The following is a 20,453-nucleotide window of genomic DNA, read 5'->3' on the forward strand; positions in this document are numbered from 1 at the left end:
CCCTTAGAGAACTGGGGATTCTGCCCTCAGAGCCAAGTGTCATCTGGCCCGGGTCCCCTGGCTCTCGAGTCCATTTCTCGGACGCCCACAGAGGGGATCCAACTAAATCAATGCTTCCCAAAGAACTCAGTGTTGTAGGTGCAGAGTTCAGCAGGAGTGTTACACATGTGGGTTCCCGTGCCCCAGCACTGGGGCCCAGAATCGGGGGATTCTGATAAGGGCAGCGGTCCTGCACCCACACTCAGAAAAGCTCTAGGGCACAGGGAGTCATGTTGATTTTGAACTCACAGCCCAGTATGAATGCTCTCCTCATTGTCATCCCCACCCTGGGCCCTAAGCCTCTCCCACCCAGGCCCCCAGTGCCTAGGCTGGAGCCCGGGAAACTGGGAGTCTGGCCAAAGGTGCTGAGGGATGAAGGCTGGGGAGCCACAGGGGTCATCCGCACGGACATGGCCCCAGCTGTGAGAGGCTCTGGAGAACCTCTAAGATGGTGCTTCTTCCCTTTTCCCACTAAGGCACACTGTCCTCCACCCGCTTTGTGATGCTCCAGATTTTCTGCCCTTGTTATTGGTGACTGTTATTATCCTGTTGCTATGTTATTGTAATTGTTAATATAACATAATATTATTGATTAGCAGCAGCTGACACACACTGCCTGCCTAGTCTGCCTCGAGCCTTAATCCCAGGTGATTAGATTCCATGATCTCACTTAGTTCTTTTATTAAAGCTATGGGGGGGGGTGGCATTATTATCCCCATTTTATAGATGGGGAAACTGAGGTAAAGAGAGGCAAGCCATGCCCAAGACTACTAGGATCATAAGTACTAAAGCTGGGATTTGAGCTCAGGTCCTTCCCCTCGGATCCTAGGCACTCTACCACCCTTGTACCCCTGGACCTGACCCAGAGAGACTGTGTTCCTTTGGGAGCAGTGACACCTTGAGCCCACGAGTCACTGGACTGTGGCTGAAAGTTTATAGCACCTCTCCTGGAGCAGGGCAGGATGGAGAGAGCATAAGAACCTGGAGTGGATGGCGGGGGGCGGTGATGGGAGGGAGGCTTCTGGGGTTAGAAATGCAGGTGGGTTGCTGCCTGCAAATGTGCCCCAGCCTGGAAGGTGGTCCTCCCTAGGGGCCCAGCTGGAGGTCAGCTGGCCTCTAGTCGCCCCTGCACAAAGGGAGGCCACCTGATGCCCCGGCGCAGCCTCGCCCTACCTGGAACAAAGGCATCCCTGAACTGCTGCTTTGCCCTGAACCTGATCTGACCCCAGGAACAGGCTGCCCTTCAAAGAAAAGCAGTCACCTGGCCTCTCCTTCTGAGGTCCAAGGTCAAGCTGTCTTTTGCCCCTCAAGGCGGGTGGGAACCTGCAGTGTATGAAGAAACGTCAGGGCAAGTCTCCACTGGGGGTGGGGGGTGGGGTGGGTGAGTGCCATTTAATAAAAGTAGATCTGGTCTTTGTCCCTGGTTCCTGGCACAGAGCTTCAAAAACCCTTGGAATTTCCTGAGCCATAAGTGTCTTTTATTATTCATAATGAACTGCTTTTTATCAGACCTGAGTTCACACTAACAGGTGACTCACAGTGGGCCCCTGGTGTCAAAGGAGGGGGTGGCCACAGAAAAGCCATCCCTATCTCAAACCTCCTCTGGTGCAGAGAGGAGCTGGAACTGAGAGGGCCACCAAGTTAGTCCGTGGGGTCTAGGAGACAAAATCCAGCGGAGGCCATAGGAGCTTCCGGGTTGTTGAACACGCAGATATGCCCGGATTCCCCCAGGGGAGGGTCTGGGGGACTGTGTGTGTCCCTGCCCACCGCAGACCTCACCCTTCTTTGTCCCTGACACTGGCTGCTCTTGAGTTGGGCCCTTTAGAATAAAAGGGTCAGCAGAAATAGTGCTTTCAGGAAGTTCCCAGAGTTATTCTTATAAACTGTCAACCCTGAAGGGGGGTTGTATTTGCAGCTGGGTTAGAAGTGTGAGTGTGGGGAGCCTGGAGACCCCCCCCTTCCGTCTGTCCCCTGAAGTCAGGGCAGCCTTATTGAGGACCCTGACCTTTAACTTCTGGGGCCTGCACTGCCTCCGGGTAGTGTCAAAATGGGGATGAATTGGGGGACACCTTGCTGGAGTCCGAGAATTGTTGTCATAGCACAACAAGTGAGTGAGTGTGTGTGCATAGGGCATACGGAAGGAGTGAACTCTGGGCTTCCCCAGGGCCTCCCACCCGGAACTCTGGGAACAGGGAAGGGAGGCCTGAGCTGGAGCTAGCGGCACCCCCAGGAAGGCCGGCAGTGCAAACCTGGACCCTTGATGCTGAGCCCGGGTGGGTGATGAGGCTGGTGCCCCAAACTGAAACCGAACTGGGGAGGGTTTCTCTCTGTGCAGGGAAAGCACACGCTTTACAATTTAGTGCCCATGTCTGGGGACACCTGCCCAGGTGGGTCCCTCATTCAGAGGCCACGCACAGGCAGAGCTGCCTCTCTCTGACCTTGAGTGTCAGGAAGGAGGGCCTGGGTTTTTCAAACTGTGGGTCACGACCCGTGAGTGCAAATGCCACTAAGTATTTTTATTTTTTCAAAATAAAACAGAGGAGAACAGAAGATGAGAAAGCATCCTTCTCATGCCTATGAGAAGGATGGACTCCTTGTCAGAGAGTGAGGAAAAAGAGAGAGAGAGAGATCCTCAAAGGGCCAGGGCCACAGTCCAACACAGATTTCTTTCTTACTCTACTGGCCTGGCCTTCTTCCTTGACTATTTTGACCCACACTGATCCCTCTCTCGGTTGACTGCGATGACCAAGCATGGTTGCTGGTCTCCACGGGGGACCTCCTTGACCCTGCCCTGTGAACTAATTAGCTCTTTCTTACCCAGCACATACTCATTTCTAGATTTCTTCACTGCTGACACACTGGCCCTGTGCTTCACCCTCGAATGCCCCTGAGAGGAAGAAAGAAGATAGGAACCCTTGGACAGTTACTTCTCTGGCTGGAAGGAGGGTCAATCTGTCACAATCTGTATTTTTCTTGGGCTCCCAGAGGGCCCTGAGCAGCCAGTTATGAGCGCGGTGGCTCTGGGTAATTCTGTAGTCCCCGAGCCTCAGTGTGCTCATCTGTCAAAGGGGAGAACGACACCAGAGCACCCAGCAGGCAACAGAATAGAACCAAAGCCCTGCCCCTCCAGGTTGGAAGTCATGGAGGTTACACAGGAAAGCCCCCAGTGGGATAATCGGACCTCCACAGATGCTCCCTAGGGCTTAATTCTCCGTTTGCCCCCCTCCCCCCACGGCTGGGTTTTGGTCTTCAGTCTCCCAGTCTCAGGCTCTGTGGTGAACTGGGGAGAGTGTTGGGAGAGTGGTTCAGCAGATGGTGAGGAGCAGGAGACTGGAACAGTGGCTCCCACTCACCTGCGCTTTGGCCACGCTCCTTCCTTACATTTGGCCTCATTCACTCCTCACGGTGAGGTAGATACTGACCATCTGTCTTTGACAAGGGAAGACTCAGGGCACAGAGAGGCCACACAGACCCAGTGCCATGCCGATGGGACGTGCAGAAGCAGGACAGAGACCCAGGTATCACTGGGAGTACCTTGCTTCTTTATTGCTCTCCTGTGTCATGGACTCATTGCGGGGTAGGGGCATGGACAGGGATGGGAAGTCCCCCAGGCTGGGTTCTGACCAGTCCCCAGGTCTTAATGCCCAACACCTACCCTTTCTGCACGGCCACAAAGCCTCACACAGCACTTCCTTCTACCATGGCCAAGTCCCGGGGCTCTTATCTGAAAAGCCAAGATAAGGCCCTGGGGGAAGCTGGGGTGTGGGGTGGGGGTGGCAGAGGCTGTGAGTGGGTGGGGGAAGGATGGGGAGGGAGGCCGGAGGAGACTTCTGCCCGTTCCTGCCTAGATGGCCACGAGGGAGGGGGAAACTGAGAAGGTCTGCCTGGACCACGGTCCTTCGGAACAAGAGAGTCTGTTCTGTGCTACCCTTTGGGGAGGATTAGCTGCTCAGCTAGTCACGGGTCCCTTTTGGGAAAGAGCCACAAACAGCACCCCAGACACAGTGTCGCTGTGCAGCAAAGTGAGGAACAAATGCATAGTGATCCCTGGCTTTCTAGGTCCTGGGGAATTGCTGGGCTCCACCTTGGGCTGGCCTTGGCTTATCCCGTTAGAGGGGGTTCATCGGTGATGGTGGCCGCAGGTGAGTACACAGCAGGCTGAAGGACCGCACCGGCCACCCAGGGCTCTTGCTCCAACACCCTGGGGGGTTCCAGGTGCAAATTCTTCAAGCCCCCTTTGCTTCTCTTTCCAACCGCTGTGGCTAGCTTTCGAGAGACGCTGGGGGACCCAAAATCCCAGCTCTGCTACATGCAAGCTATGGATCCACGGACAAGCCACCTTTAGCTCTCTCGGTCTCAATCTCTTCATCTGAGCACGAGAATGATAATATCCACCTTTCAGGGTTGCTCTGAGAACTGTTGATTGGGTACATCACATGCCTGACACCAAGTGTGCACTTAATAAAAAGCACTTACAATTTTTATTATTAGAGTAGACTGCTCCCATTTACCGAGCACTAACCCACATGCTAAGATTTTTAGAGGCATCATCTCCTTTGATAATTATTAGCCAGATGATTACTATGTATCTTTTTCCAAAGGGAGAGATAGGAGTAAGGGACTCACAGAATGTTCTCCTATGTGGTAGATTAAAAATGGCCACAAATTCCTTGTAGTTTCTCACATCAAAATTCCCCACATCTGGAAGGAGTAGCCTTGGGACTTGCTTTGACCGAAATGAATGTGGCAGACAGGGCACGGTGGGGTTCTGAGGCTAGGCTGTAAGAGGGGTTCTGAGGCTAGGCTGTCAGCTTCCATGCTCACCCTCTGGGACCACAGATGTCACGTGAGGACCCCCAGAGTGAATCTGCCAGAGTCACGTGGCCAGCCAGCTGCTGGCACCAACGGCCCGCCAAGCGAGTGGGCCCAACTCAGGCCAGCCAGCCCCAGCGGAGCCTCCGGCTGACTGCAGCTGCATGGCTGACCCCAGGTGAGACCAGCAACAGGGCAGCTCCACAGAACCCAGCCCAAACTGCAAACCCACAGAATCGTAAGCAACTCAAATGGCGACTGTTTTAAGCCACTGAAGTTGTCAGTGATTTGTTACGTGACAGTAGCTAATGATAGAGCCATCGGGTATATGGACATGGGCCCCATCGTTTAGGTACGCACTCCTCTCTTCCTTCTAGAAGGTGCTATGGAGGGATCCCCAGAGCTCAGGGAATGGGGGGGCAGTTTGAAAGCCAGGGGCACTGGGGGAGGGAGGCAGTTCCCCACTCTCCAGCCAGAGGAACCAAGACCCAGAGATGAAACAGGCCTCCTGAGGCCACATCAGTTGTTAGTGGCCGAACGAGGACAAGAATGCAAGGCCAGTGACCTTCAGGCCGTGGTGTGACCACTACAGATCACCTCCTCCAACCCAACCAACTCACTGAATGTCAGCTGAGCACGAGTTCTGAGCCAGGCATCAGGCTACAGGTTTTAGACAGATACTTTGTAGTACTCTGGGCTTGGGAGTGTTCTACCCATTGCACAGATGAAAAAAGTATGGGGGGAGGAACAGCAAAAAGAGAGGGAAAGGGGAATACTCAGGGCCGTGGGCCTTGGGGCCCTTCCATGTACGACTTCAGCCCACAGGCTCTGGAGCCAGATGCTCTGAGTTTAGTCCTTAGCTTGGCTACTCTGAGCTGTGTGGTCTCTCTGGAGCTGCTTCTTCATATGGAAAATGAAATCATTAACAGTTTCTGCCAGGGACAGTCGCTATCCGTTAGCTCTCCGACAACGAGTCTTTTCCCTTTCTTGACAACTGACCCCAGTTCTGATCTGGGTCTGGGTGCAACATATCCTGCCTCAGGAGGAGTTGGTCAAAAGCCAATCATGGCTATTCTGCTCCTTTTTGCCATTCACCCCCTTTCCAGCCCCCTCCTTGCAGTTAGGGGTGACCAAAAAGTCATCTAAAAATAAATTTGTTCTGTGAAAAAAAGACCGAGGCTTGGAAAAGAAAGCCTTTTGCCTGTGACCTCCTGCCTTTGAATGGGTGAGATGGCTGGAGCTCCTGCTGCCAGTTTGTCACCATGAAGCGACAACTGGAGGACTAAAGCCAACACCTTGCAGATGGGGAACAGAAAGGTGAAAAGACCCTGGGTTCTAAGGACATCACTTGACTGCTAAACTAACCCTGGACCCCACCCTCCAGCTGATGGAGGCCCTAGGTCAGCGGTGCCTCCCTTCCCCAGTGCCCCTCCACCTGCCTCCCGTCCTGAGAACAAATGGCACAGAACCCCCTCCTGCAGGAAGGTAGCATTCCTACCCTCAGGGGTTCATGGACCGCTCCATGAGTCAGAAAGGAAGCCTGGTGAGACACCGGGCACAAAGGACAAGGACAGATACCCTCATCAGCAGCCCTAGACTTCAGGCCTCTGCACAGAGTAAATTGTTGAGCTCAAGGTGGGGAGTGAGGGACCAGATGACAAGTGTAGCCGTGAGGGCCTTTTCTGTCCCCCTGCAGGACACTTGCCTGTGGACTATCCAGGATGATAATGAGTGGAACAGTTCAGTCATTTCCCTTCCTCCCCCACTGCTCCCAAAAGTCTCCCCCAATTAACCACGCCACCAACAAACCTTGATGTGCCCCTGTGTCCCCACTCAGCCTCTCGCCTCTGTGGGAACAATGCAGTCTGGTGCCACGCTGAGCTGACATCTAAGTCAACCCACTCCTTCTGCTCCCTCTTTCCCCAATCTTTTGTCCGCTTCCTCAGTGCCCTGCATTAGGAACTCTCAGAAAGCAAAAGAATCCTCTTCCCCAGTTGCACAGACTGACTGGGGCATGCCCACTCTAGAGGTCCAGTTTTCTTTAGGGATTCTCCTGTCCCTACCCACCAAACAACTGTGGGGAGGAGGTCAGAGCACCGGGCTGAAAGGCAGGACACTTGGGGTCCCTCCTGGCTCTGCCCCTCATTTGCCATGTCCTTTGGCAAGTCATTTCCCCTCTCTTGAGCTGGCTTTTCCAGTCTAGTGAGGGCAGGGGGCTGCAGGGTCCCAGGCCTCCTTTCTTCTAGAAGATACTCTCCCAGATCAGCACCGGGGGTTCTTTCCCAGATCCCGAGAGGCTGGCACTGAGTTTGCCGGGGAAGTGACTGCAGTCCACGAGGCTGCAACAGCCGGCTGCAGGAGCCTCGCCCCGTCCACCCTTAGCCAGGACGTGTTTTGGGAAAGACCAACTGATTGCCGTAACAGCTGGGACACAGTATGCTTGGGGGGAGAATTACACAGCTTCTGCAGGCCCCTCCTCCTCTTTGAGTAAATATACAAAAACCCAAAGTCCAAACCACCATAATGATTTTAACTTTTATCCATTTTTGCCCAGACAATCCAGAGCGGTCTGCTTTTCCACTTTGGTTATTTTAGGACAATTTTCCAGCTGCTTTGGGGGGGGGAACTTTCCAATCATGGCCATCAGAGCAGGTTTAGAAGTGGCCGGTTCTTCCAAGAGGCCAGAAGCTCAGGGGCTGCTCGGCCTCTGGAGGCCGGGGGTCCAGTGGGTCAGGGACCAGGGCCCACTCTGGACTCATGTGGCCCACCCTTCACATCACTTCTAATGAAGTGGTAGCTCGGCAAGGAGGGGAGATTTTCAACTACCTCCGGAGTTTTTAAAACATGCTGTTGCCTGAGCTCTAGTCCAAACCAAAAAAAAAAAAAAAATCTGGGAATGAGGCCGAGACATTTTTCAAGCCTTTGAAGGCAGTCAGTTGATGGGTTCAAATCACACTTCGGCACTTAGCAGCTGATTACATGGGCTCCTTACCAGGCTCCTTACGCAGGCTCCTTACCAGAGTTGACTTTCCTCACTTATAAAATAGGGAGCCTGCCCCCAGTTCTGCAGGGCTGTTGGAAAGATGAGAGAGGGGGGCTTACGGCACAGGAGACCTGCGGGAACTGCTGACCATGCTCCTTTCCTGGCCCCAGCATCTGGAAGGGGCAAGAGAGAGGCTGCACTGATGCTTTTGCCAAACTAATCTTGAATGGATTTGGCATTCCTTGGGCTCACACCTGGGGAAGGTGCCTTGAACCACCTACACGGCTGGTCTGTATCACCATACAGGCTATTCTAACTCTTGAGCTAACCCCCCACTACAAAAAGCAATCTCACAAGAGATTTTTTTCATTAAAAACTATCTTTTGTCCTCCAAGCAATGGCACTCCAGTTTCAATAAACATACAAAACACCCAGATCTTGCTTTCTAATATTATTCTCTAATAAAAGAAACGGGGGCCCCATGGAGAAATGGCTGATTCCAGGATGTGGGCAAGAAATACACAAAACAATCCTGGAGCGTGCAGGGTCAGAAAGGAAGGAAGTGCTCCACACAGCAAACACACACATGCACATGCGCGATGATGACCGTATGTCAAAGGGACACGGGAACCAACTGATGGAGCTCAGGCCAAAGCTGGAACAATCTGAGCAAAAGAATCATTGGGGTGCCAGGGTGGCTCAGTGGGTTAAGCCTCTGCCTTCAGTTCTGGTCATGATCTCAGGGTCTTGGGATCAAGGTCTGAATCAGGTTCTCTGCTCAGCAGGGAGCCTGCTTACCCCCTCTCCCTGCCTGCCTCTCTGCCTACTTGTGATCTCTGTCTATCAAATAAATAAATAAAATCTTTTTAAAAAATCATTAAAGTAGTATTGGATTATAACCCAAAGCAGAAAGACAATACCCATGAGTCCATATTGCTACAGGTAAATGATGGAATAAATAAATAAATGGAGAAGAGACACATCTCTTGTGCAGAAGAACTCCAAATAATTAATGTAGATAGTCAAGGACTCCCCAGTCCCTGAGGACGGGCCACACATAGTGACTTCCTTCCAAAGAGGGCAGCATAAGGGGTGGGAGAGCAAGGATCACTTTACAGAGGCGAGAGCTTGACAAGCACCTCGGCCAGGTGATCCAGGTCAATGCCAACAGTGAGTGCTAAGTCACGTTGATAGTAGGTTCTGCTGACATGATGTCAAGAGAAAGACAATCTACTGGGTCTTCTGCCCGCAAACTCATAAGCCTAGTCTAAGCATCAGATGAATGCCGACGGAGGGATTCCCTACCAAATGCCTTTGAAATACCTGTATTCCTCAAACCTGTCAAGGCCATCAAAACACAAAGAAAGTCTCAGAAACTGTCACAGCCTAGAAGAGCCTGAGACACGAGGACCCAATGTAAGGCGGAGACCTGCTTGAGAGGCTGCCATGGGTAAAGGACATTAGGTAAAAGCTGGGGGCTTTAGCGCATGTGAATGTATCAATATTACTTCATTAATTGTGACAAGCGTATTCTATTCCTGTCTGATGTTAACAGCAGCTGTTAAACTGGGGGAGGAGTCTCTGGGAACTCCCTGTACTGTCTTTGGAACTTTTCTGTAAATCCAAAATTTCTAACATTAAACTTAAAAAAAAAAAAACACAACAAAAATCATTTGGGTATAGAAAGAATAGAAATGGCTTTTCGACTGCCTTGTTGCTGGATACACACAAATCAAAAATGGGCCAGTATGTTCCCAATACGTATCAGAGACTCAGACTGCTGGGAAGGTAGGTGGGGAGGGCTGGAGGGCTGGAGGGGTGGGACATGGTCAAGCTCATGGAGCTCCTGGTGGAGCCAGAAGCCTGGTCTCCAGACCGTTCACCTCTGGAGGGGCGGGTATCCAGGTGATCTCTGAAGACCCTTGGAGCTCATAAAGCCTAGGGGCCACCTGTAGTGTCTGTAGGTTTTTTTGTTTGTTTGTTTTCATTTTTTTAAAGTACTTAAAAAAAAAAAAAGATTTTATTTATTTACTTGGGGGAGAGAGAGAGAGAGAAAAGGATAAAGCACCTGTGTAAAGGAAGGTACAGAGGGAGAAGCAGGCTCTCTGCTGAGCCGGGAGCCCGAGGTGGGACTCGATCCCTGGACCCTGGGATCATGACCTGAGCCGAAGGCAGACACTTAACTGACTGAGTGGTCTGCCGCTCTGAAAATGAGGAGAGCATTGCGGGCTGTTTCCCACCCTCCTGTGGGAGGAAGTTACCTGGCCAAGGGCCCTCGCTGAAGGTCACACCTCGCAGACTCTGCTCTCACTTGTCACGTGGCCTCAGGCAAGTGAGTGAACCTGTCAGAGCCTCTGCTGTCTCCTCTAGGAGAGGAGGACACTGACAGCATGGAGCACCTGATGGAAATCACGGTGGGGATAGATCTGACTGTGCAAAGACCAACTCTGCGTAAGAGTTGGCCAATGTTCTTACCAGAGCATGAACTTTGGGCTTTGCCTCTGCTTGAAAACAGAGATGAGAAGGGGGGTGGGGGCGGGTAAGGGCAGAGAGGGAGGGGCCAGGGAAAGGAAGAGAAGGTGCATCTGGTCCAATTCTGATGGCTCAGGGCTGTACCTGTCCCTGAGGCCTCGGCGGGGCAGTGAGTGGGAGCAGGGAGTGGGCCTGGCTGACCCCCTTTAGGGCAGCTTCCTTCCATCTTAACCGTGGGCGCTCTCTCCGTCCCGGGATCGGATGCAGGCCTCTCTCTGGATGCGGGTGTCACGTTAGGACCCAGCCTTGGAGCAGCTTTCTATTTGCTCTCTCAGTCCGTCCCATCCACCCTGCATGACCTGGCTCAGAGTCTGCCTCCTCCAGGAAGTCCGCCCACATCGCCCCAGAGCTTGGCATCTCTTTCTGGCCATGGTCAGATCTTCTCATCCTCAGGGCAGAGAGGACGTACTGGAACACAACAAATCCTCACACCCCACCGTGGTGTGGGGCTCTCAGAAGTCGTTGGACAGTAACAGCTTTCTAGTCCTTAGGTGGGATGGCTTTAAGATGTGTGTTCCACACTGGTTCCCAGAATGCTCCGGCAGGATCCAGCTCCCCTTGCGGCCCGTGGTAACGTGCATGACCACACACCTTTCATTAGCTGCCTCCCTTCCCTGTCTTATTTCCCCTGCCAGCCTCCTGGGGTCACCTCCCAAATAAACTACTTGAACTCAAATCCTTGTCTTGGGGTTTGCTTCTAGGGAAGCCCAAACTAGGGCGCTCCTCTTAGCCTCAGTTTCCTTATCTGTAAATTGGGGATAATAACAGGTTCAGAGGCCTCCCAGGATTATCACAAAGATGCGAGGAGAGGACATCACACAGGACTTGCCATTAACGTCAGTACCTGGCCCAGCACCGAGAAGGAATCTTCACGTTGAACCACTCTTGTTATTTTGATTTGGGCTTATCTTCAACTTTTTGAAAATGATTTGGGCTTTTCTTCACTTTTTGAAGATAGGGCTGACCCTTGAGGCAAAGCAGTCTGGACTTAGGGCCGACCCACCCTGCCCTAAAGAGACGCTTGCCTTTCCCACGATGGGTCCTCGCTGTCTTGTCCATCTGCATGTCCATCCATGCCCAGAAAATGGCCATCCCTTGGCATCAAAACCTTGCACTTGGGTCTACATTGAGTCTCATCGTCCCAGGAAGGGTGGGAAGCTAACCCCCTCCGAACCTCACAGGGAAGTGGGTGATTCGCTGGTGGACTAGACACGCTGGGAACATTGACTGGGACACTCGCTGGCATGAGTCGCTGATTTTATTTTCCATACAGTTTCTTCATTTGCTCTGAAGCCCTCAGTGAGTTCAAAATAGAAAACCTTTTGGTGGGGCGGGATGAAACAAGGGATCTTGTTTACTTGAGGATGACCATCAGCTTGCCTGCCCCTGGAGCCCCCTCCCTACTCATCCTTCTAGAGGGATCCACGGACTCCCAGGCTGTCCCTGGTGCCGCAGTGGGGCTGGCCTGGCCTGGGGGCAGGGGGCACCTGCCACCATACCCAGAAGAGACACCCCCCTGCCTTGGTCTTAGCAGGATTCTGCTGGGCTATCGAGCCTCCATGGTCCCCACTCCCTGTGGGAGGGACCTCTGTGGCAAGGAGAGGTTGGAACTTTGTTGGAAGCCACATAAGTTGCAGGAATTCCAATCTTTTTTTTTTTCTTTAAGATTTTATTTATTTATTTGACAGAGATCACAAGTAGGCAGAGAGGCAGGCAGAGAGAGAGGAGGAAGCAGGCTCCCTGCTGAGCAGAGAGCCCCATGTGGGACTCAATCCCAGGACCCTGAGATCATGACCCAAGCTAAAGGCAGAGCTTAACCCACTGAGCCACCCAGGCGCCCCAGGAATTCCAATCTTTAGGTACAACTGCTACTCAACAGATTTTTATCTAGTCCAAGGTGAATGAATCCACTAAGCCACTGAGCCCCACAGGGGAGCCTGGACTCTTGCAACACGACCTACCGCACTGAAGGGGAGCCCAGCAGAAGCGTCCAGCGGCTGAAAGGTAGGGATTCCACGCAGGTACAACATAGCCCAGGAGCAGCCAGACTGCCTGGGTTCTGGGTTCAAGTTCCAGCTCAGGCACTGGCTCGCTGAGGGAGGTCACACAGCTTCTTGGCATCTCAGCTACCTTTTCTGTAAAATGGGTCTGATTGTCATGCCCAAGTCAGAGGGCTGCCGTGAGCACACACGGTGCTGATTCACGTGCACACCTTCGCTGAGTGCCCAGGACAGAGTGCCCGATGGACCCTGGCTGAGGTCACTGGGGGACCCTGCGGATAACGCCCGTGAAGACAGACCATGAGCTTCGAGCAAACATGGTTTCTGCAGTGGACAGCTGCCGGGGCGTGGGGAGGAGGCCCAGGGCTTTATGTCGGGTCAATGAAATGTGTTGGAAGCAGACAGAGATGCTGCTGACACAGCACTGTGAACAGACTACACACATAGTGTGCTTGAAAACAGCTCCTCTTCTGTGATGCGAATTTCACTTCCATAACAAACAAAACTGAAAACAGACTTTTGGGAAGTCAGTGAGGGGACAGAGAACAGGTGGCAAAAACTTCGAGAAGCCTCTTTACTTCTGTCCGGCTTGATTTTTTTTTTTTTTTTTTTTACAGTGACTACACATGTTTATCACCTTTACAATTAAACAAATCAAATGTTTTTTAAAAAGGAAGTGGTGCATAAGAGAAAGCGCGTGGGGTGGGTGGCACCTGACGGGTTCTGACTCATGTTTCACTATCTACCTCCCTATCTTCCCCTGTGATGCTCACAGGACCAGAGTACCTTCACGAATGGCCCTGTTTCAAAGGGAGAAAAGTGAGCCTCAGAAAAATCTTAGCCCCTTGGCTCAGCTCACAGAGCCTGGCTCCAGAAAAGCTTTTGCCTGCGTCACATAGCCCCTGTTCTCTTATATCAACTAAGGGGGTGAAACAGGATCTCTCAGGTGCCTCCAGCTCTCATCCCAGATGCCTGGCTGACTTCTCCAAGTGCCAGTCCTGCTTCTCAGGGGTCCTGGTGCCCAGACAGCCCCCGCCAGCCACACAGCCCCCTGTTCTCCAGAGTGGGGGGACACCTGCTCTCCAAAGCAGGAACCAAATGTCCCACCAGTCTCTCGCTCCTCAGTTCTGGAAACAAACACCCCAGTCGAAAAGCTGACCAACCCAAGAAAGGAAAGCAGAAACAGGCAGCTGTGCTTGCCCACCACCAGCCACGAGGTGAAGAGACCTCAACTCACCCCAGCCGCCTCCTGGAGCAGGATCCCGGCGGCCTCTGCCTGGCCCAGACCCAGCTGCAGCCACACAGGACAGGTCTTGATGAGCTTCTCCAGGACACTGATACCCCGCCGGGGAAGGCAGTTCTTCGGAGTGACCGGGGGCCGAGGCCCCATGCCATCCTCCTCCTCCTCTTCCTCTCCCTCTCCTTTGCCAACATCTGGAACAGGACTGAGAACAGAATCAAACGATCAGCCGTGCTGCAGCCAGCCCACACAGCGGAGTGTAACAGACCGACAGTCAATTCCACTGTGCCCATTCATTAGGCATCTATGAAGCCACCAGTCCTCTGGGGAATTAAAAAAAGAGACAAACCATGATCCGCACCTTGGGGTGCTTATAATAAAATGGGTTGGATCAACACAGACGAAACCAGCTGAAGCAGAAGATTGGGATAAATGTAACAGAACACCATGCGGCGGGAACAGCTAATTCCAACCCCGGCTAGCTTCAGGGAAACACAGGGGACTCCAAGGAACTATATCTCTCAGGGTATCTGCAGGGGTGAAAACCTTCATCAGACAGAGGGGGTAGTTACACAAGTAGGAAGATGTGGCTGGTGCCTGTCTTTTGCCTGCGTCCCTGGCTAGTGGTTGCTCTAAGGGGCCGCTCTGGGGAGGGTCAGGATGAGCCCCACTAAAGGCACAGAAGAGGGGAACGGGGTGGTGGGGGAGAGGGGGTTCAAGGGCTGCAAGATCCAGAAGTCCTGAGGAGGGAACAGCTTTTCCCAAAGGCAAGGGCGGGGCCCCGGCCAAAATTCCCTCCTGACGTGCCCACTCCCACATCCTCCCAGAAGCTGTCCCTCTCATGGATGCTGTGTGCACAGGGACGCTTGTGCATTTCCCCTCTGGGTCCACACTGAAAAGTGTGCCCAGGACGAACAGGAGTGTCTGAGGCAGCTGCAGGCACCGTGGGGCCGGGAGGGGCGGTGCGGCAGCCCCATGGATGGCTACAGGCTGTGGAACTGGGGCTTAGTGAGCCACATTTGGAGTTCAAGTCCAGGGCAGCCCAGCTGATGCTGATGTAACCTCTTCCCAGGCCCTGAAGTCCGGTCACAGCATCTCCGCTGGGAAAGAAGTGAAAAGGCTGGAGGCCAGAATTACCCTGGAAAGAAGCACCCTGGGGCCTGTTAGTTTCCTCTGACCCTCGAAACCCAAAACTATCTTCTGGCACCAAAAGGCTTCCTGATCATCTTTAAACCTCCTCACTTGGCCAGGGGCCTCCCCCAGGGGCACATTAGGACTCTCATGGAAGCTGGGAGTGAGAGCTCGCACTTCCCCTCTGCCACCATCTATGCTGAGGCCGTGCTGAGTCCTTTCCCTCTGAGTCTGTCTTCTCATCTATGCAGTGGGCAGGTGGTAGCCCCGAAGCTTCCTCCACTTACTGGGTGGTCCTACGCGGGGACTGGGCTTTGGGGACAAAGGTCCTCATCTTCTCCTTAGAACCAAAGCCATGATCAAACAAACAGGCTCTGGGAGGAAGGAGGGGGGTCTATCTCCCATTCGCCTGTACTATGAATATTTTCCGAGGGCCTGTAGCTCCAGATGTTGTTCTAGGAACTGGGTCAGAGCAGAGAACAAGAGTAAAAACCAAACCAAACCAAATCAACAAACCTCACCTCTAGGAGAGAAGCCAGGTGACAGACAAGGTGAATGAGTGACCTAGAGTGTGTCAGGTCGTGCTGAGCTGTAACAAGGATGCAGATTTGGGAAAGAGCAAAGCCCTTTGAGCGACCTGACCCAGAGAAACCTCAAGGAAGCCTGGGTGCTGGCAGATGCTGGGGCTAGAGGGTTGGGGCAAGGGGAGGTCAGAGGGGGCAGGGTGGGTGTCCCCATAAGGATGCTGGAACGACTGGCAGAGTTGACTCTAAGGCCGCTCCCTGCCCCCAGCTCCCTGGAAGTCCCAGCTTCATCCTGAGGACAGGATGACCAAGGATAAACTCCGTCCAGGCTCCAGAATCATGGGGACCATGCCATGAGTCTTTTGTGATCACAAAAGACTTCCTGCTCTAAAACCTTCAATGGCTCGCACTGCCTAAAGGATCCAATCCAGTCTCCTAATATTAAAGGCACTCCCATTCTGTGCCCCTGCCTTCCCCCATCCCCATAAACTCCTCACAAAGAGCTGCCCTCCATCCCCTCAGCAAAACCTGCATTTCCCCACTTGGCACTCCTGAGGCTCAGGCTGCGCTATCCACCTGTAATTCCAATGCCCAAAGTGATTCCTTTAGGTTCCCTGTTACCAACATTGTCTCCAATGGGCAGGCATAAGTTTAGTGGATTGGACCAGAAAGCAAGAACCATGAAAGGGAAGATGGATAAATTAAACATACCAAATTAAACTTGTGCCCATCAAAACACCTCACGAAGAAAAGGAATACGCAAACCACGGGCGGGGAAAAAATATTTGCAAAGCATACATCAAACGGAGAACAAGCACGCTCGCGTTAAAAACGGGCCAAAGATTTGAAAATACCTCCAAAGAGACATCTGAATGGCCAATAAGCCAGCGAAAGATTACTTGACATCATTAGTCAGTAGGGGAATGCAAATTAAAGCCACAATGAGATACCATGATGCAACTACGAGAATGGCTAAAATTAAAAAGACAGACAACATCACACGCCGGTAAGGGTGGGAGGAAACCAGAGCTCTCCGGCATTACTGGAGAGACTCTAAATGGGGACAATCACTTTGGAAAAAGACAATTTAAAAAAATTTTTTTTTTAATTTTTTTTTTTTTTTTTTTTTTTTTTTTTTTTTTTTTTTTTTTTGGTAAACCTAAACATACACCTCGCATATGATCCAACCATCTCACTTCTGGGTATCTATCTACCCAAGAAAGATGAAAGTCAATGCCCGCGCAAAGACCCGTACGTAGATGGATGTTCACTGCAAAATTCTTTCAACTCTTCTGCATGTTTAAAATCTTTTATAGGACACTGCTGGGGATAAAGTTCTCCCCACCCCTTAAGACCCATCCAGAAGAAGCCTGCCTGCTTTATTAGAAGTCCTGGGTTCGAATCCAGGCTGTGTGACCTCTGGACAGTTATGCTACTTCTCTGGGCTTCAGTTTAAGCATCTGTAAAAAGGTAAAAATTACCCTTACCTGATAGCGAGGCAGAGAGAGACGGGTCGAGTGCTTCGCACAACTCAATAAAAGTTAACTATTGTTTTTCTATCATCTCAGCCCTCTAGTTAGGATTCTTCTCATTATAACTCTTCTACTTTGTGGCCTTGATTTTAGGACTTAGCACATTTGATGAGAATGACCGTGTAGGTGTCTGTGAGTTGCACCTGGCTTGTACCCAAGACAACATGTGAACCCAGAGTTCAAGTGCTGTGTGGGCTCAGCGAGAGTCCCCAGCAGTTTACAGCTTCTGTGGCTGGGCTGTTCCACTAATCACAGCAGTGAAACAAGGCCTGACGGGGTGTCAGCTCTGGGCATTTCTACCTCTGTCATTCTGCTGGAGCCCCAGGGCCCAGCCCCAAGCGCCATCATGGTACAGGCACTTTGCAGAGCAAGTGACGCCCAGAAGCTCAAGTGACCCAATGCCCAATGTCAGCAGGGACTCAGGGATCCGAGGGTCTGGCCCCATGGCCCTTCTCCGGCCTGGTCAGAGCAGGTGCCCTCGTCACATTGTCCCTTTAGGGCTCTTGTGCTCCTGTGACTCGGAGCGAGGCCCAAAGCTCCCCTAGCCTCAGCTGCTCCTTTTCTAACTGGCATCTGCTGGCAGAGCAGGTGACCCAGACACCCATGTCCTCGCTCTCAGCAGCCAAACTCTAGCTGAAGGTCCCATAAGGGCAGCCACAGGAAACTTGGGCAATGAACAGGACTGTCAGCAAAAAAGTAAGGAGCCTCAGAAACTTTAGTGCAACTCATCAGAAAAGAGAAATCATTCATGGCCTTTTTCTTTCTGCTCGCTGGTAGGGAGGACAGCGCCACTCTGGGCCAGGTGTCACTGGACACTGGGCTGAGCACGGGGTGGTCAGACACTCGGGAGACCCTCCCCCTGCACTGCAGGGACCCAGCCTGGATGCAGCAACTGGCTTTATCTGGGGGACTTTTGTCACCAGCTTCCTGAAGGAGCAGTCAATTGGCATGTCCCCAACTTGCTGGACCGGTGTCTGGGTCCCCGTCACTGCTGAGGAGAGAAAAGCTCTGTTCTGGGGTGGAGAGGCTGCCCCAGGAGGCCCCTCCTAAGTTTGGGGTCAGAGCAAGGTGGCAGCTTGGAGGGCAGGGCCCGGCTCCATGCTGCCTGTTGGGAAGGAAGCCATGGAAGTTTCCCAGCTCACGAGAGCTCCAGCCCCAGGGAAAGAGCTTGGGAAGTTCCAGTGTGACTCCTTGTGAGGGGAACTGAGGGTCCCTTGTGCAGACTTAGCTAGAAGCTGAGCGGAACATGGGATGGAGGGAAAGGACTGGCAAAAGGCCATCTTGGTTCCACCCGTGATCCCAACCCCAAGCAGCTTTAAGACCGAGCTGGTCTATCAAGACAGAGAGACCTAGTCCCTGCCCTCACGGGCTCTTAGGCCATAGGGGCCAGACGTGGCTCCAGTGATAATATTATGGGATGGCCCCATCACTCTGTACGAGGTGCACAGGCACCCAGGTGACGTGGGGGGCGACATGGGAGGGGGTCCTGGGAAAGCAGGATAGCAGCCTGCCTGTTTGATGAACAAGGAGCCCACAGCTCGACCACGTGTGGGTCTGTTCTAAGTACTCCACGTGCTCCCTTAACTCGGCTGACCTCCCACCTGTATACCTGGGTTGCACTGTGTCCCCCAAAATGGCTTGTGCAAATTTTAACCCCCAGTACCTAAAGTTGTGACCTTATTAGAAAAGGGGCTCTTTGTAGATGTTACTAAATTAAGGATGAGATCATCCTAGATTGAAGACGGGGCCTAAATCCAGTGGGAGGTGTCCTTATAAGCAGAGGCGGTGGAGAGATGCTAGCAGGCCACCCGACGGCAGAAGAAGAGACTGGATTAGAACGTCTCAAGCCAAGGAGCACCAAGGGCCGAGGGCCGTCACCAGAAGGTAGGAGAGAGGATGGAAAGGATTCTCCCTCAGAGCCTGCAGATAGAACCATCTTGGCCAACACCCTGGTGTTAGACTTCCGGCCTCCAGAACGGCGGGAAGATAAATGTCTGTTGTTTCAAGCTGCAAGGTTTCGGTAAGCCGCCACAGTCCTGGGAAATGACTAGCTGACATCGAAAAGTCCCATGTCAAGATGAGAACACGGAGGCACAGAGAGGTTAAAGAGCTCACCCAAGGTCACACAGCCAGTAGGGGGCAGAGCTGGGATTCAAACCCCAGGCAATGTGGCTTCAGAGTTTGTGCTTCAAACCGCTACCTTATTCAAGCTCTTGAAGAAATTTAAAACAATTTTTCCCATGTATCTGTACCTTTGGAGTACACGGCAAAGAGTGTTCAATAATGTTTGCTATATCATTTGGAATATCTACAAACATACACAGACTCATATAAAAATATACATAGAAATAACTTCAGGAGGCTATGTAAGACATCATTAAAGACAGTTATCTCTGAGACGTTCAGGGGATTTGTTTCCATTTTTAATACTGATGAAGCATTACTTATATGATTTAAAACCCATCTTAAATAATGTGTGAAAATATCCCTGTTTGCCACATAAACGAACACAGAGAGTTGGAGAGCTGCTGGCTTTGGGGATCTTCCAGGCCTGGCTTGTACCCTGGTTTTGCAGACTTATGGGTAGGGCTTGGATGCCTTATCCAACCACTATGACCTTCAGTTTCTTCTTCTGTGAAATAGGGAGTAGGCACCACCAGCTGAGAGGACTTCTCTTAGGAGCAAAGATGAGGTGGGCAGGCACGTGGCAAGAAGAGGGCACTCCGTGCACCATGATTTTCATGGGAGTCATTAACAGTTAACCTCTAAAAGCCAGTTGAATTGCTGAGCAATTCCAGCACCCACCCTAAACTTCTGAGGCCCAAAGCCCCCTTCCTTCCTTTTGAAGTAGCCCCTGTTTCTCCTGCTGGGACAGGATTGAAGAGGGGTCCCAGAGGGGAGTTCCCCTGTGACTCTGGAGGCCCCGAGAAGCACCCATACTTCAACACTCCCAGGGTGGGACAGGATAGTTGCTCACGGCAGCCCCCAACACCCCATCAATTTTCTAGTCCTCCATGCAGACTGCTCCTCCGGGAAATGAGTCCTGCACAGACAGGAGGGGACCAGCAACACAAGGACAGGCATGTGGGAGGTGTGAGACATTGCAAGGAGGGACACCAACCCCGCATCGGTGCCATCTCTCTCTAGACTCACGACTAGAGGGTCAGCGGACATTTCACACACCCTGCACAGTGCAAGGGTGACTCATTCAGTCTCTGTCCCAACCCCTGCCGTGCCCTGGCCAAGTGACTGGGGGCAAGGTACTGAACTTCTACGGGCCTCAGTTTTCTTATCTGTGCAATGGAGCTGGTAACATCTACATTTCAAGCAGCACCTGGCACATAGTAGCACTTCAAATAGGTTTGTATTCTAGCTGCGGGGTGGGGGTGGGGAGCCACATATGCGGCCACACCCAGGTTCTCCCAGGGACACCTGTTGCTGTGACAGCAATGCAAGAGACAGCCAGAGATAAGCCAGAAGCCATAGTGCACTAAAAGCCACTGGAGCACGAGAGGGTAAAGCACCACTAAGAATGAAGACAGGTGCACCTGCTCTGAAAATGACTGTCAAAATCCAAGGGAGACAGGCATGCTGCAGCCCAGGCCTCCCAGGATGAAAATAGGCACAAGGAGACAATGATGATGGCCCTACCATGGCCTT

The 20,453-nt window shown here is 52.3% G+C and overlaps 1 protein-coding gene across 2 annotated transcripts in view; it reads right to left on the minus strand.

Moving 5' to 3' along the window:
* Positions 1–20,453, minus strand: part of RIN3 (Ras and Rab interactor 3) — a 115,838-nt gene that overhangs the window by 66,638 nt on the left and 28,747 nt on the right. For both annotated transcript variants that reach the window (XM_045071081.1, XM_004739334.3), the window contains exon 2: positions 13,604–13,811. In XM_045071081.1, coding sequence (XP_044927016.1) covers positions 13,604–13,811 — 208 coding nt within the window. The remainder of the gene's footprint in view (positions 1–13,603; positions 13,812–20,453) is intronic.

The sequence above is a fragment of the Mustela putorius genome, unplaced genomic scaffold (assembly GCF_011764305.1).
Source record: "Mustela putorius furo isolate JIRA1106 unplaced genomic scaffold, ASM1176430v1.1 tig00000129_pilon_pilon_pilon, whole genome shotgun sequence".
Classification (NCBI taxonomy): domain Eukaryota; kingdom Metazoa; phylum Chordata; class Mammalia; order Carnivora; family Mustelidae; genus Mustela; species Mustela putorius.